Genomic DNA, 16,577 nt, shown 5'->3' with positions numbered 1-16,577 from the left:
TTGTAACAGTGAGACACTCACTGTTACGGAATGACAAGTGGCTTAATATAAGCTCAAAACCGTTGTAGGAATTTAAGTGCTCTCCTGCTGCTACTTGTTGGCTAGAGTACCCAATGCTTTAAATATTCAGAGTGGTGACAGTCAGTATAAATTAACAGGAATCCTAATAGCGCTCTAAATTTATGACCAGTCTGGCCAGGAGGGCCTATCCATAAACATAATCTCATTGCTGGCTCATTTGAAATGATACCAGGCTCATAATGAAGGGTGGTAGTAAGAGTTCTAGCAGTAAGCCAAATAACAACCATCTCTAGCTTACCATTCATGATTTAACAGGCCATATCTTTGAATATCTTTTCACCTGGCTTATGCATTAAACAAAGCACTTTGGGAATAAAGTGGATTTTATCTGAATTTCAGACTGACCTTTAGTCAGTGTTAATGGCCTCCGTTTTAATTTTTTTATTAGGACTCTTCAGAAATCTAGGTAGTATGGTCAGAGTGGTACTGATATACAGGAAAAAATAAAATGGCTGATTTTGCCTCAACCATGTCCAACAATTTACACTATATCTACCCTACAATAAAGACATGTTGAGGTTTATTATTATCATTGTTATTCTGTTATTGTATTCATTAGCCTATTGCTTTAGATAGGAATAGGCCTATACGGACTGAAGCAGTCTGTAATTTAACATCACCAGGTGACTGAAAAACCAGTAAATTAAAAACTGGATGAATTACAAATTAGTGTACCTGCTGACTGAGGTCATTTAGACAGGCAAACAACCTACAGTACATTATGTGTGAGCTGCACTCTTGTTATGGAGATAGATAACGTTACACACAACAATCACAGAGACAGATCGAGAAACTAATGTCAGATTGAGACAGACAGAGTGGAAGATTATGTTAGGACTTAACAGTGAGTCAGTGACACTTGTAAAAGTGAAACACTCACTGTTATGGAATGACAATTGGCTTAATATAAGCTCAAAAACATTGTAGGAATTTAAGTACTCCCCTGCTGCTACTTGTTGGCTATAGTGCACTGTGCACTGAATAGTCAGAGAGGTGACAGTCAGAATAAATTAATAGGAATCCTAAAAGCGCTCTAAATTTATGACCAGTCCAGCCAGGAAGCCTGCTGGCTTATTTGAAATGATACCAGGCTCATGTCACAACAGTAACTCAAGTGTTGTAAATTGTTATTGCCTGCTGACACCATTAATAATTTTATGTAAGAGGCAACATTTAGTGGTTCATAAATTATGAACAATCTTTTGTGATATGTATAAATTAATTAAAGATTTTCTCATTTGTGGCTTTTTACTCTTTTTTTATGCCAAAGCCAAACTTAATGCCTCACTGCAGCACAACCGGCAAAAGTATGTGGACAAGTGCAACTTTATCATATTTAATTTAATAATTCTTCCCTCTTTACATTATAAAATCTTTGAAGAGTGAGGTATGATTTTTGACCATTTATTTAGTTATTCAGCACAGCGAGGGGGGGCCCTGTTATATTGTGCTATTATATACTATTATACAAAATCACAACTTGAAGGATGTGGATGTAACTAATACTGTACACAGTAGGCTATATATTATTACAACCAGGAAGGACTTATTAATTGTTGCACCAAACTCTTATAGTGTGCATAGGAAGCACAGGTGTTGTTGTTCCCTGGAACAGATGCTATTTATACGGACACTGCACACTAACTGGTTGTCCATTTGTGTGCCAAGATATTTTAGAAGTTGACTTTGGCTTTGTTGTGCTCATAGACAACTGCAAGGGAGTGGCTACAAAGGCATCTGATGTAAAGACAATTTCCTCTTTTCTTAGAATGACAAAGGCAGTATCATATGTCTCATTGAAGCCATGGTGTTCCCTTACACCACAGCTGTCTTTATTTTCTTACATGAATGCTTGACTGATTTGGCATGAAAGAATATGTTCAAACTGTGGAAAAACATATAATTCTTTTAACACTGTCTCATGTCTCACACACAGTTGTTAAGGAGTTTTGATGAGAGTTGTTCCCATTTATGCTAAACCTGCTTCTGAACAAAGTGTGGAGGTAATAACAAGTGTTTGTGGTTCACAAGAATATTTCAGTTAACTACTGTGCTTTCATATTTAAGATAATAAATTAAAAGACAAACACCTAAATTATGATATTGTAGATTAAGTTGTCAAATACATACATCCTGAAAACTCCTTTAAGCTTTTAAGTACACAGGAGATCCCTTCATGTCCTGTCTGTGCTCTTTATTCTTGAAAGCATAAATCAAAACCAAACAAAGGAAAATGGAGAGAGCTTAACCTGTGCCACCTTTGGTTCCCCCAGTGTTACTCCTCTATCTGTTGTGGTCTTTTAAAACTTCTCAGGCTCCTCCTCACCAGACATGTTTGGCATGATTTATTTCAGTCCAAGGGATTAGTGCAGATACTCATCTATAACCATCTACAGTCTCAAGGGCATACAAAGGAGAGGGTTAGTTGGGACAATCTGTCCCCACTTGTATATGTCTTCTCTCTACTTTCTAAAAGTTTGCTTGGTCCATTCACTGGATTATAGCCTATTTAGGAAACTCACTCATATTGAAGTTTACAGTTTAAAATAATGACACAAAATGCAGAACAATTTTAGCCCTTACTCATTACAAAAAAAAAAATGACATCATTCATCTGTCACTTTGTACTTGCCACATGTAAATAATAATGACTTTCTATCCATAGCTCAAGTCAAATGTGCAGTCATAAAAATGGAAGTAGAAGCAAACTGATTGTACACACACAGTGGTTTACTTTGTCACACCATTATGCAGCATTTATATGCAAGTTTGAGTCTTTCAGTGGTATGATGGCAGTCACACTGGTGTAACTGAAACAGTTCTGCAGAGTGAATTTCTTTTTTTTAATCATATACATCCAACATACACATTAATTTATCAAATATTTTTCTCGTAGGTTAGAATTAGACTAATTAAATGGGTTCAATTTAGTTTGGAATATCACTGTTTAAGTTGACCACTAGAGATGAGACAGTCCAATAATGGGCCGTATGCAGGACATGCATTGTATTCAAGGTGACAGGAAATAACCATACAGACTAGCTGTAACAAATTTCCAGCTTTAAGAAACAATTGGCTACTAGATTAATGTAGTCAAAGGAAAGAATTATCTTTGCATGAAACATGTTTACTGAGAAATAGTACTAAATCAAAACTATAAATATTTAAATCATCCCCCTGTATTTTGCAAATATAGCATCTAATGTATTTGAGCACAACAAGGCTTTGCTCAAACAAGTTGACACACAAAAAAAAACTACTGAGAACCTTTGACCTTACTTGAATAGCACACTGGACACATGCTATTCGGGTTGGCTGAAAAAAAACTCAAGACCTTTGACCTTACTTGAATAGCATGTGCGCAACACATGTTTGCACAATAGACCACCTACCTATTGAGGTCACATGGGTGACTTTCTTCAAGGTCATCTTAGTTTTTGAAGAAAGGTTAGGTAAAAAGGTAGCAACTTCACTCAACAATCCATATGAAAAACATAAAGGTAATTGGGGAAAAAAGTTAAAAGTACACTTTTATTTCCTCTCATTTATTATACATTGAAATTTAATGTTACAGTAGTCTTGGATACACTTTTTATTCATGGTTCTATTACAGTTATGGCATCTCTAACATCTTGTTTATTGGCATGGGACTTATTTTGGGTCTTATCCAAGCCTAGATGGCAACTGTTCGTCCACTCCATTCCAAGGCGATATGTAATCCCTCCTCAGCTTTTATGGAATGGCTCTCAGTGTCAATTTTATTTCAGACATCTGAGATGTGTGGTTGTCCTGCAACTGTATACCAGTGACATTTACATGCTTCTCCAAAACCACAGCCTGTGCCTGCCATTACACACTCTTCTAAGATTATTATCGCTAAGACTGGAGATCATTTACGGAAATCATATTTTATTATTGAAACAAGTTGGTGACAGATCTGTTATTAATTAAGCATACATTTGTACTGTGAGATCACAAAATATTGAAATTAAATTAAAAGTAAAATAATAACTAATAAATAAATAATACATTCATTTCAATTCAATTTCATTTCAATGAACTACCAAGGCTTACTTGTATGAGTGTTTGGCAACTACACACCAGTGACATTTTGGTGCTTCTCCAAAACTGAAAAAAATCTGCCCCATAGTTCCATTACACCCATTATCAAAACTGTATTAATATATTAATATTGTATTAATATTCTATAGAGTTCAAATTTAACATTGATCCTATAATTTAATAATATGATGTATAAAATGTTTTGTATGCATATGTTTTAACAGATGTGTAATGCAATAGCTTGTAAGTCATATTAGAAAATCTAACACATAACTATGTATGAACATAAGTTAAAAGGCCATTGTTTACATTAACAGGTCTTTTTTAGATAATTTTTTCTAACACTTTGCTTTTTGACCATTCATGTGCTTTGGCACAGGGGATGCTAGGGAAAAAAACATATACTGCTACAAATGTAAGCACAAGGCAGTACAATCGCTGTAAATGTCAATGTCACAGGATTAGCGGCAACCTGACAAGAATACATGACCAAATTGAGCAGGGCACACCTACTGAGGAGACAGTCCTCCCTCTATAAAAGAGGCTGCTTAGGACTCTGTCAATAACTGGTAGGCTTCCAACTCAGGTGAGTACAAAGACTTGAAGTGGTTAATATTTCCAAAAGGTAATTTATCAATGACATACATACAACTGTGTTAATTAGCATCATGGATTTTTTTAATTTTATTTTCTGGCATTTTTCACAAGTTTTATTTTACACAATGTGATACCTTTCATTTTTGAATATGATATGCATATATTGATTTATGTACTCATGCTTCACCATCTATTAATAGGATCACAAGAACAGGCCTGACTATATTCCATCTTCTGTTTGGACCAAAGGAGGTAAATTATAGTTTATTTCAGGTGATATCCACATTTTCAAAACACACCTTACCTGATGAGCCAACCAACAGCAAGTTAACATTTTTTAAAAGAAATACAAGAAAAATACAATATGTATGAGCTCTCCTTATTTTCAGGCTCTTGTGAGGTGCCATCATGAGCACAGACGCAGAGATGGAGGCCTATGGCCCGGCGGCCATTTACCTCCGGAAGCCTGAGAAGGAGAGGATTGAGGCTCAGACTGCTCCATTTGATGCCAAAACAGCCTACTTTGTGGCTGAGGCTGAAGAGATGTATCTCAAGGGTAAACTCATCAAAAGGGAGGGTGGCAAAGCCACAGTTGAAACAATTACAGGAAAGGTAGGTGTACTAATGCCTCAAATGAAACCCTCTACAAATAACTAAAGAAAGTTCACAGAATCACAGTATCTAAAACATATGGATATTTGCTATTTTATTTTATAGACTCTCTGCAAAATAAAATGATTCATTTAATTAAACCTTGTTGATATTTAATAAATGTTCAATTTTATCTTTACTGTTCAGACTCTCACTGTAAAAGAGGATGACATCCATCCAATGAACCCTCCCAAGTTCGATAAAATTGAGGACATGGCTATGATGACCCATCTCAATGAGCCTGCTGTGCTGTATAACCTCAAAGAGCGTTTTGCATCATGGATGATCTACGTAAGCTTCTATATTATAACAGTGTGGTTGTATTTGTAAAGCCTGTGCATCAAATGGGCTAATGTTTCTCTCATTGGTACTACAGACTTACTCCGGCCTGTTCTGTGTTGTCGTGAACCCCTACAAGTGGCTTCCCGTGTACGATTCTCAGGTTGTGGTAGCATACAGAGGCAAGAAGAGGATAGAGGCACCACCCCACATCTTCTCCATCTCTGATAATGCCTATCAGTTCATGCTCACTGGTAATATCAAACTTAGTATTACACTGAATAATAAAAATAATAATGAATAATTAAACTGAGACAAACAAGAATCTAACTGCAGCAACTAGTATAGGTTTAACTTGACTCTGATTGCATACATTTCAGATCGTGAAAACCAGTCTGTCCTTATCACGTGAGTGTAACACAACTTCTTGAGATAATTCTCTACAAACTTCTTGACTTATAGCTAGTATTATAACATTGTCCTTTAATTCCCCAGTGGAGAATCTGGTGCAGGAAAGACTGTCAACACCAAGCGTGTCATCCAATACTTTGCAACAATTGCAGTGACTGGATCTAAAAAAGAGTCTAGCAAGATGCAGGTAAAAATGGTTGCCTGCTAAAAATCTTTAGCCACAGTTGATGGTTCTTGGATTTTTTTTTTATGGCCTAATAACCATTCTATGTAGGGTTCCCTGGAAGATCAAATCATTGCAGCCAACCCTCTGCTGGAGGCCTATGGTAATGCCAAAACCGTGAGGAACGACAACTCATCTCGTTTTGTAAGTATTACAATTATAGAGCTGTACATAACTTTCCTATACTTATTGTTACTTAGAGTAAAACTGACATATTTCTGGTGAATATTTAGGGTAAATTCATCAGAATCCACTTTGGCTCCACTGGAAAGCTGGCCTCAGCTGATATTGAAACATGTGAGCTATAGTTTCTTACTGTAAAAAGTTTCCTTTTGTAGTTGGCAGCATGAGTAGTGTACAAATGTACTGTCTTGCATTAACTATTGTTTGATGCTCATTTATCATTCATTCTTGTTTACCAAATGCTCACAGATCTGCTGGAGAAGTCCCGTGTAACCTTCCAGCTGTCTGCTGAGAGAAGCTACCATATCTTCTATCAGCTGATGACTGGCCACAAGCCTGAGCTCCTGGGTATGTTTTAACAAAATAATCAAATAATAAGAAAAAAATAGAAATAGGTGTAGACTTATGCATTTTCTCTACTTTCTTTCAGAGGCTCTTCTAATCACCACCAACCCCTATGACTACCATATGATCAGTCAGGGTGAAATCACGGTCAAAAGCATCAATGATGTGGAGGAGTTCATTGCAACAGATGTAAGTTCATTGTAATTTGTAGAATGATAGTAAATTATTATCAGAATAACTGAAAAAAGGATTTGCTTAACATAAATTGCAGACTGCCATTGACATCTTGGGCTTCAGTGCTGAGGAGAAGGTGGGCATCTACAAGCTGACTGGTGCTGTGATGCATCATGGCAACATGAAATTCAAGCAGAAGCAGCGTGAGGAGCAGGCTGAACCTGATGGCACTGAGGGTAATTGTAATAATATTGTGATATTTTACAGCACAGCACATTACAGCAGGTACACAAAATACTACAAACACACCACTGAAATTGATTTTTTTGCATAAACTTGGCTTCACAGTGCTATAACAGTGGGTTATATTGCTTGAATGCCAATTAGCAGCATTTCTCAGCTACAAAGGAGGTCTGGCAATCAACACCCAGTCCAAGTCATCTGTGTCAAAACTGTTCAAAATCTGATAATATTATGACAAGATATACCAAACACAAATAAAATACTATTAAGAGATACAATTAAGAGAAAAAGCAGTCACAAGCTCTAACTAATCAAAAAAGATATTGTAAATAGAACACACAGAGCAAGAAAAGAACTTTCAGCATTTTTACATACAATATCATATACATTGTTAATAGTCTTTTTCTTGCTTCATAAAATGTTAAATTGCTCTGTCTCATCCTTTGCATTTCTTTGTATTAATGGAAACCTCTTTGTCTTTCAATCAGTGGCTGATAAAATCGCCTACCTCATGGGCCTGAATTCAGCTGATATGCTGAAAGCTCTGTGCTACCCCAGAGTCAAGGTCGGAAATGAGTTTGTGACCAAAGGTCAGACTGTTCCACAGGTAAAAGAGCTTACAAAAGCTTAAATCTTTGACAATTAATTGGTTAACAATTTTTCCATTATCTATTTGTTAGCCTACTACTTTCTTGATTGTTTCCTCTATAAAATGTCAGAAAATACTGAGAAATGCTCATAAACCAAAAAGTCTAAAACACAAATATACTTGAAAACTATACTAGAAAAAAGCAGAAAATACTTACAACTGAGAAGCTGGAACCATTAAATGTTTGGCATTATCACTATAAAAAAAATGAGTTAAATGATTCACTAATGATCGAAATAGCTGCTGATTAATTTTCTGTTCTGTCGATTGACTGATTAATTGTTTAAGTTCTAGAAGCAATGTTCATAAAAAAACGGCCATATACAGTCTTTTGCCTCTTCTTCTAGGTCAACAATTCTGTCATGGCTCTGTGCAAGTCTGTCTATGAGAAAATGTTCTTGTGGATGGTCATCCGTATCAATGAGATGCTGGACACAAAACAGCCAAGACAGTTCTTCATTGGAGTGTTGGATATTGCTGGATTTGAGATCTTTGATGTGAGTGATTTGAAGAACATTTGAGTTGTATCACTTCAACTATGTTTTTCTACGACTGATTATATTACCATAATTACAGTTCAACAGCTTGGAGCAACTCTGCATCAACTTCACCAATGAGAAACTGCAACAGTTCTTCAACCACCACATGTTTGTCCTGGAGCAAGAGGAGTACAAGAAAGAGGGAATTCAATGGGAATTCATTGACTTTGGTATGGACTTGGCTGCCTGCATTGAGCTTATCGAAAAGGTAAGACAATGCCAGGTAGAACTGAATTCCTGCTTTCTGAGTACAGACTAAATAATTTTCTTTTAAATATGACATAATTTCCCCTCAGCCAATGGGCATCTTCTCCATCCTTGAAGAGGAGTGCATGTTCCCCAAGGCTACAGACACTTCTTTCAAGAACAAGCTGCATGATCAGCATCTTGGAAAGACCAAGGCTTTTGAGAAGCCAAAACCTGCAAAGGGCAAGGCTGAGGCTCACTTCTCCCTGGTTCACTACGCTGGTACAGTGGACTACAATATCACTGGCTGGTTGGACAAGAACAAGGACCCCCTGAATGACTCAGTTGTCCAGCTCTACCAGAAGTCCTCAAACAAACTTCTGGCCTTCCTGTATGCATCCCATGCTTCAGCTGAAGGTATGCTAATACTGTAACTAATGCATGGCAATGTGCTGATGCACCTGCTCTATTAAAATTTAGTTTCCTTGAACATAAAAATGAATAGTTAATAATTTAGTGGAACTCTGTTTTGAAAAAACAGAGGCTGGTGGTGGCGGCGGCAAGAAAGGTGGTGGAAAGAAGAAGGGTGGTTCTTTCCAGACTGTGTCTGCTCTTTTCAGGGTAAGTTTAACATTTGCGAAAATACAGATCAAATTTAACCTGATTGGTCAATGTTTTGAAGCTGACAATTCTGAAATGACAACATTTCATAACCCAGGAAAACTTGGGCAAGCTGATGACCAACTTAAGGAGCACTCATCCTCACTTTGTGCGCTGCCTGATTCCCAATGAAACAAAGACTCCAGGTTTGGTGTTTTTGTGCTTGCCTTTTTCTCCTCAGACGTAACCACTGATAATGAGTCCCTGAATTGTTATTAAACTGAATTGTTTTGTACATGTGCAGGTCTTATGGAGAACTTCTTGGTCATCCATCAGCTGAGGTGTAACGGTGTGCTGGAAGGCATCAGAATCTGCAGAAAGGGCTTCCCCAGCAGAATCCTCTACGGTGACTTCAAGCAGAGGTGACGCAATTTTTAATATAAGCAAGTCAAGTTGATTTCAGCAGAGTTAAAACAGCCAGCCAAGATGTGGGGTTATTGCAAGTAACAACATAATGTTGTCTTGTAGATACAAAGTATTGAATGCCAGCGTCATCCCTGAAGGACAGTTCATTGACAACAAGAAAGCTTCAGAAAAGCTGCTAGGCTCCATTGATGTGGATCACACTCAGTACAAGTTTGGACACACAAAGGTACATTTCTATGGACAATATCAATAAATTTAACATGTACATAAGTCCCATTGTAGCCCATGTCTGCTACTGATTTCCTTCACTTCACATCATAGGTGTTCTTCAAAGCTGGTCTGCTGGGTACACTGGAGGAGATGAGAGATGACAAATTGGCTGCACTGGTAACCATGACTCAGGCTCTCTGCAGAGGATTCCTCATGAGGAAAGAGTTTGTTAAGATGATGGAGAGGAGGTAGGAATATCATACAGTACACTGAATTCCAGTGTGATGTCAAACCAAAAATATCAATACACCAATTTATGCTATTCTTTCAGAGATGCTATCTTCACTGTCCAGTACAACATCCGCTCATTTATGAATGTCAAAAACTGGCCATGGATGCATCTGTACTTCAAGATCAAGCCTCTTCTGAAGAGTGCTGAGACTGAGAAGGAGCTGATGAAGATGAAGGAGAACTATGAGAAGATGACAACAGACCTGGCTACTGCCCTGGCCAAGAAGAAGGAGCTGGAGGAGAAGATGGTTTCCCTGCTGCAGGAAAAGAATGACCTGCAACTGCAAGTAGCAGCCGTGAGTAAAATGCTAAATGTTTTGCTGAGATAAAGTAGTCTAAGTCTTTTCTCAATTACTTTCAATGATGTAGCAATTACACTAAAACAATCTATTAAATATAAGTTTTGAAATATTTATCACTCAAACTAATACCACATGTATGTCCAAACTTAGGAAACTGAGAATCTCTCAGATGCAGAGGAAAGATGTGAAGGTCTGATTAAGAGCAAGATCCAACTCGAGGCCAAACTCAAAGAGACAACTGAGAGACTGGAAGATGAAGAGGAAATCAATGCTGAGCTGACTGCCAAGAAGAGGAAGCTGGAGGATGAATGCTCTGAGCTGAAGAAAGATATTGATGACTTGGAGCTCACCTTGGCTAAAGTGGAAAAGGAGAAACATGCAACTGAAAACAAGGTTGGGATAATTTTGAACCTACATTTGTAAAAAAATGAGAAAGTATATGAAGTTAGCTTCCAAACATATATGTAAAGTGATGGAAATAATGCAACTTGCCTGAAACTTTCAGGTGAAAAACCTGACAGAGGAGATGGCATCTCAAGATGAGTCTATTGCCAAGTTAACCAAGGAGAAGAAAGCCCTCCAAGAGGCTCACCAGCAAACACTGGACGATCTCCAGGCAGAGGAGGACAAAGTCAACACTCTGACCAAGGCCAAGACAAAGCTGGAACAGCAAGTGGACGATGTGAGAAAACATTACTTTTGATAACATGTTTGTATTGTTAGCTTGTATGTTAGAATTGACCTTCCATGATAAAAAATACAAAACATTATTTATGTCAACATTACAATATTTTCACAAAAGCTTGAGGGATCACTGGAGCAAGAGAAGAAGCTCCGTATGGACCTTGAGAGAGCCAAGAGGAAGCTTGAGGGAGATCTGAAACTGGCCCAGGAATCCATAATGGATCTGGAGAATGACAAGCAGCAATCTGAGGAGAAACTCAAGAAGTAAGTGCAAAAATAAGTCACTCCCTCATTTTTCCTGCCTTTATATACAGAAATGCAGAAAAGGTGTCAGAAATTCAGCATTTCTTTTTGCTTTCTACACTAAGGAAAGACTTTGAGACCAGCCAGCTCCTCAGCAAGATTGAGGATGAACAGTCTCTTGGTGCTCAGCTTCAAAAGAAGATCAAGGAACTCCAGGTAACATATTACACATACATATTAGTCTTAGCAAAGCAAGTACAACACATTATATTTCAAGTAATACACCTTTTTGATATTACTATCATCAAACTTAGGCTCGTATCGAGGAGCTGGAAGAAGAAATTGAGGCTGAGCGGGCTGCTCGGGCTAAGGTGGAGAAGCAGAGGGCTGACCTCTCCAGGGAACTTGAGGAGATCAGTGAGAGGCTTGAGGAAGCTGGTGGAGCAACAGCCGCTCAGATTGAGATGAACAAGAAGCGTGAGGCTGAGTTCCAGAAGCTGCGCCGTGACCTTGAAGAGTCAACCCTGCAGCATGAAGCTACCGCAGCAGCTCTCCGCAAGAAGCAAGCCGACAGTGTTGCAGAGCTGGGAGAGCAGATTGACAACCTCCAGCGTGTCAAACAGAAGCTGGAGAAGGAGAAGAGCGAGTACAAGATGGAGATTGATGACCTCTCCAGTAACATGGAGGCTGTTGCTAAAGCAAAGGTATGCACTGTTTTTCAGGAAAACACAATTGCATGAGATTTCAGCAAATGCCCAAATAGAAATGTAGAATAAATAAAGAATACCTCATCAGTAAATTCCATGTTCCCTTCATTTGTGTCATGTACAGATTATGTACTTTTGTACAATTACAGAGCAATCTGGAGAAAATGTGCAGAACTCTTGAAGACCAATTAAGTGAAATTAAGTCCAAAAATGACGAGAATGTTCGCCAGCTGAATGACCTGAGTGCACAGAGGGCAAGACTGCAAACAGAGAATGGTGTGTACCCAAAGATGTGAAGTGTGTAATACTATATAAATCAGTGTTTGTACAGATGTATATAGTTTAACCCACAATGATGTAGGTTTTGTTACCTGTTGTCATGTATTAACTATAGCCCTATTTTTTTTTTTTTAAAAAAAACTGCCATTTCCATGTGTAGGATTTTTCTACTTGTGCATTGTGCAATCTTTTTAAATAGTTTGTTTTCTTTTAAAGTAAAATACTTTAAGCTATATTCAGGTACGGAAGAAGTTATCCGAATCTTATTCTTATTCTTGTTTGTGCAGGTGAGTTTGCTCGCCAGCTTGAGGAGAAGGAAGCTCTCATTTCCCAGCTCACTAGGGGCAAACAGGCGTACACTCAGCAGATCGAGGAGCTTAAGAGACACATTGAGGAGGAAGTGAAGGTAGAAGATCTTATATTTGCATTGTCTGTTGCTATGTAATGAAGTCTAACTGGGCTGTCTGTCCTATTCATCAGATATTTTATATCTCAGGTAATATTTTCGACACCACTGGTCTTTTTTAACAACACTGGATGAATAATGGATCTATACCCTGTGAACCAGTGCTAAATATCAGATAGACTGGACAAATACGACATTCTATTTAAAGGTCAAGCTGTAAACAAAAGTAGATATGTCAAGACAAGCACTGGTCTTATTCAAAAAACTTGAATTAATGAAAGATTTAATTTGTCTGTCTGTTTCTTAGTTAAGATGACAAAATGAAGTTACTCTTTAATAATCCCCATGAGGAAATTGGGTAGGTTGTTAATGTAAAGACATTCTGTGTTTGTGTATGTGCTACATTATGTAAATTAAGACTTTCATGCTTCTTATTATGAATTTATAGGCCAAGAATGCCCTGGCCCATGCTGTTCAGTCAGCCCGCCATGACTGTGATCTGCTCAGAGAGCAGTTTGAGGAGGAGCAAGAGGCTAAAGCTGAGCTGCAGCGTGGAATGTCCAAGGCTAACAGCGAAGTGGCTCAGTGGAGAACCAAATATGAGACTGATGCTATCCAGCGCACTGAGGAGCTGGAGGAGGCCAAGTACATAAAACCTCTTCTTCATAGATAAACTAAACAGTACTTTTTAATCACATGTTTTGCTTTTCATATAATTTGGGATCTATATGTGCAATTAAGTACAAGAAAATACTTGCTTACTGCAGGAAAAAGCTTGCCCAGCGTCTGCAGGATGCTGAGGAGTCCATTGAGGCTGTGAACTCAAAGTGTGCCTCTTTGGAGAAGACCAAGCAGAGGCTACAGGGTGAGGTAGAGGACCTCATGATTGATGTAGAGAGAGCTAATGCTCTGGCTGCCAACCTTGACAAGAAACAGAGGAACTTTGATAAGGTAAGAGGAAATCAAAACCACACTGATTTGAGTGAAACACAAATCTATTGTAGTAATTAATCAATGTTATTTATCTATATCATTCTAGGTCCTTGCAGAATGGAAACAGAAATATGAGGAGGGCCAGGCAGAGCTGGAAGGAGCCCAAAAGGAGGCTCGCTCTCTCAGCACTGAACTGTTCAAGATGAAGAACTCTTACGAGGAGGCTCTGGATCAGCTGGAGACCATGAAGAGGGAGAACAAGAACCTGCAGCGTAAGTCAATTACAATCTACATTTGAGGAAAATAATCATTTATTACCAGTTATGAAGTGTATAACAATGTGTATCTCTTTTTTGTTTTAACCCTGAAGAGGAGATCTCAGATCTGACTGAACAGATTGGGGAGACTGGAAAAAACATCCATGAGCTTGAAAAAGCCAAGAAGGCTGTAGAAAGTGAAAAGGCTGAAATTCAGACTGCCCTTGAGGAGGCAGAGGTATTTTTTTTTTTTTTTATTTAGTTTGTTTGTTATTGAAATAATTCAGCCAACTTTGTAATTTAATAAAAACTCTCATAATGGTGCCATTAGTTTTTAAACTAATTTTAAATGAGTTTTGTTGCTGTGACAGAACAGCCATTTTTGTACTTAGCTATACTAAGATGACTTTTCTTGCAGGGCACACTGGAGCACGAGGAATCCAAAATTCTCCGTATTCAGCTTGAGCTCAACCAGGTCAAAGGTGAGGTTGACAGGAAGCTTGCAGAAAAGGACGAGGAGATGGAGCAGATCAAGAGGAACAGCCAGAGGGTGATTGACTCCATGCAGAGCACTCTCGATTCTGAGGTCAGGAGCAGGAATGATGCCCTAAGAATCAAGAAGAAGATGGAAGGAGACCTGAATGAGATGGAGATTCAGCTGAGCCATGCCAACAGGCAGGCTGCTGAGGCCCAGAAACAACTGAGGAATGTCCAGGGACAGCTCAAGGTGAGCTTCATACAGTATGATCACTGAATAAAGAAATGGTTTAAGAGTAATGAAAGTTAACATAACATCTTTTTATTTTATTTGTTGTCAGGATGCCCAACTGCACCTTGATGATGCTGTCAGAGGACAGGAAGACATGAAGGAGCAGGTTGCCATGGTGGAGCGCAGAAATGGCCTGATGGTGGCTGAGATTGAGGAGTTGAGAGGTGCTCTGGAGCAGACAGAGAGAGGACGCAAAGTGGCTGAGCAGGAGTTGGTTGATGCTAGTGAGCGTGTCGGACTGCTTCACTCTCAGGTTTGTTTTCATTAATACATAAGACCCTAATGTTTTAAAAATGCATTATAAATATCATATTAAATATAACTTTTCTTAAATATTCAGAACACCAGTCTTCTGAACACCAAGAAGAAGCTGGAGTCTGACTTTGTGCAGGTTCAGGGTGAAGTGGATGATGCTGTTCAGGAAGCAAGAAATGCTGAGGAGAAAGCCAAAAAGGCTATCACTGATGTGAGTTTACAACTCTAAATCTTCAATTTTATGAATAATTTAACATTTTCATATACTGCCATACACTGATAATAAGCTCATTATTACTTAAATTTGAATTAGAAAACTTCTCATCATTTCAGGCTGCCATGATGGCTGAGGAGCTGAAGAAGGAGCAGGACACCAGTGCTCACCTGGAGAGGATGAAGAAGAACCTGGAGGTCACAGTCAAGGACCTGCAGCACCGTCTGGATGAGGCTGAGAACCTCGCCATGAAGGGTGGCAAGAAGCAGCTCCAGAAACTGGAGTCAAGGGTATGCACTATATATAAATGCTCACAACAGATTTTCTGGAGGTGCATCACACTTTCAGTAAATGCTCACAGACTAGTTTAAGGATAAAAAAATCATACTTTCAATTCATCACACAAATTCTGCCATTCTTTCTCTGCACTGAAATCATTGTACAAAACTTTGACTATTTATCATCACATTGCAGGTGCGTGAGCTGGAAGCTGAAGCTGAGGCTGAGCAAAGACGTGGAGCTGATGCTATTAAGGGAGTCCGCAAATATGAGAGGAGAGTGAAGGAGCTGACTTACCAGGTAATTTCTGATGTAACTAAAAACTATCCTGAATACTTAATTTTTTTCTGTACTCCATTGGTAACAATGCTTTCTTTGTATAGACTGAGGAGGACAAGAAGAATGTGGCCAGACTTCAGGATCTGGTGGATAAGCTGCAGCTCAAAGTGAAGGCTTACAAGAGACAGGCTGAGGAGGCTGTAAGTCAAATACATTGATGTGACCAATCATCTACAGTTGTTTTAATAATATCACCATTAAATGTCTTCTAACTAAATTAATACAACTCCAAATACTTAACAGGAGGAGCAGGCCAACACTCACATGTCCAGGTTCAGGAAGGTCCAGCATGAGCTGGAGGAAGCTCAGGAGCGCGCTGACATTGCTGAGTCCCAGGTCAACAAGCTGAGAGCCAAGAGCCGCGATGCTGGAAAGGTAACTGTATCATTCTATTTAAGTGTGTCATGTATTAAACATATGCATATACATCATCTGCAAGCATCTACATGCACCTTTGCTGATAACAGGCCCTTAACAAATCAACATCTTTCTGTAAGAATACACGCGTTAACTCTAGTTACATCATCCCATAAAATGTTTCATTGCTTTTTCCATCAGTATACACTGAATGTGTTATATTCATACTATACTACATTTCAAACACTGGAAACAAGTACTAATTATCTCTTTTACTTTCAGGGAAGTGACTCTGCTGAATAAGATACAACATCCAGCTGAATCATTTCAACAGAGTTCATACAATATGAACCGCTTGAAAATTGTTGTCTGTAAATCTTCAATAAATGTTGAAAAATCTTAA

The 16,577-nt window shown here is 38.4% G+C and overlaps 1 protein-coding gene across 1 annotated transcript; it reads left to right on the top strand.

Annotated features, from left to right (window-relative positions):
• Nucleotides 1–5,129: 5,129 nt before the first annotated feature.
• On the top strand, nucleotides 5,130–16,577 carry LOC122966660 (myosin heavy chain, fast skeletal muscle-like). Its single transcript, XM_044330930.1, has 39 exons — nucleotides 5,130–5,352; nucleotides 5,539–5,682; nucleotides 5,768–5,924; nucleotides 6,051–6,078; nucleotides 6,166–6,268; nucleotides 6,356–6,448; nucleotides 6,538–6,601; nucleotides 6,737–6,835; nucleotides 6,918–7,021; nucleotides 7,104–7,242; nucleotides 7,738–7,856; nucleotides 8,246–8,395; nucleotides 8,475–8,645; nucleotides 8,734–9,040; nucleotides 9,165–9,244; nucleotides 9,342–9,429; nucleotides 9,528–9,645; nucleotides 9,752–9,875; nucleotides 9,971–10,107; nucleotides 10,191–10,446; nucleotides 10,603–10,845; nucleotides 10,958–11,134; nucleotides 11,255–11,400; nucleotides 11,505–11,595; nucleotides 11,694–12,083; nucleotides 12,236–12,362; nucleotides 12,653–12,771; nucleotides 13,220–13,416; nucleotides 13,539–13,722; nucleotides 13,811–13,976; nucleotides 14,075–14,199; nucleotides 14,380–14,688; nucleotides 14,780–14,983; nucleotides 15,071–15,196; nucleotides 15,319–15,489; nucleotides 15,674–15,778; nucleotides 15,862–15,957; nucleotides 16,061–16,192; nucleotides 16,457–16,577. Exons 1-39 carry the CDS (start codon nucleotides 5,149–5,151, stop codon nucleotides 16,475–16,477), a joined length of 5,814 nt encoding a protein of 1,937 aa, XP_044186865.1. The 5' UTR covers nucleotides 5,130–5,148; the 3' UTR covers nucleotides 16,478–16,577.

This window comes from Thunnus albacares, chromosome 17 (assembly GCF_914725855.1).
Source record: "Thunnus albacares chromosome 17, fThuAlb1.1, whole genome shotgun sequence".
Taxonomy (NCBI): domain Eukaryota; kingdom Metazoa; phylum Chordata; class Actinopteri; order Scombriformes; family Scombridae; genus Thunnus; species Thunnus albacares.
The sequence above is the reverse complement of the archived record's forward strand: the minus strand, read 5'-3'. Positions and strand labels throughout refer to the sequence as shown.

Coding starts and splice junctions, on each gene's coding strand:
- LOC122966660 (XM_044330930.1), top strand. CDS start 5,149: ATGAGCACAGACGCAGAGATGGAGGCCTATGGCCCGGCGGCCATTTAC. Junction 5,353..5,538: donor TTGAAACAATTACAGGAAAG/GTAGGTGTACTA, acceptor TTTACTGTTCAG/ACTCTCACTGTAAAAGAGGA. Junction 11,135..11,254: donor TGGAACAGCAAGTGGACGAT/GTGAGAAAACAT, acceptor TTTTCACAAAAG/CTTGAGGGATCACTGGAGCA.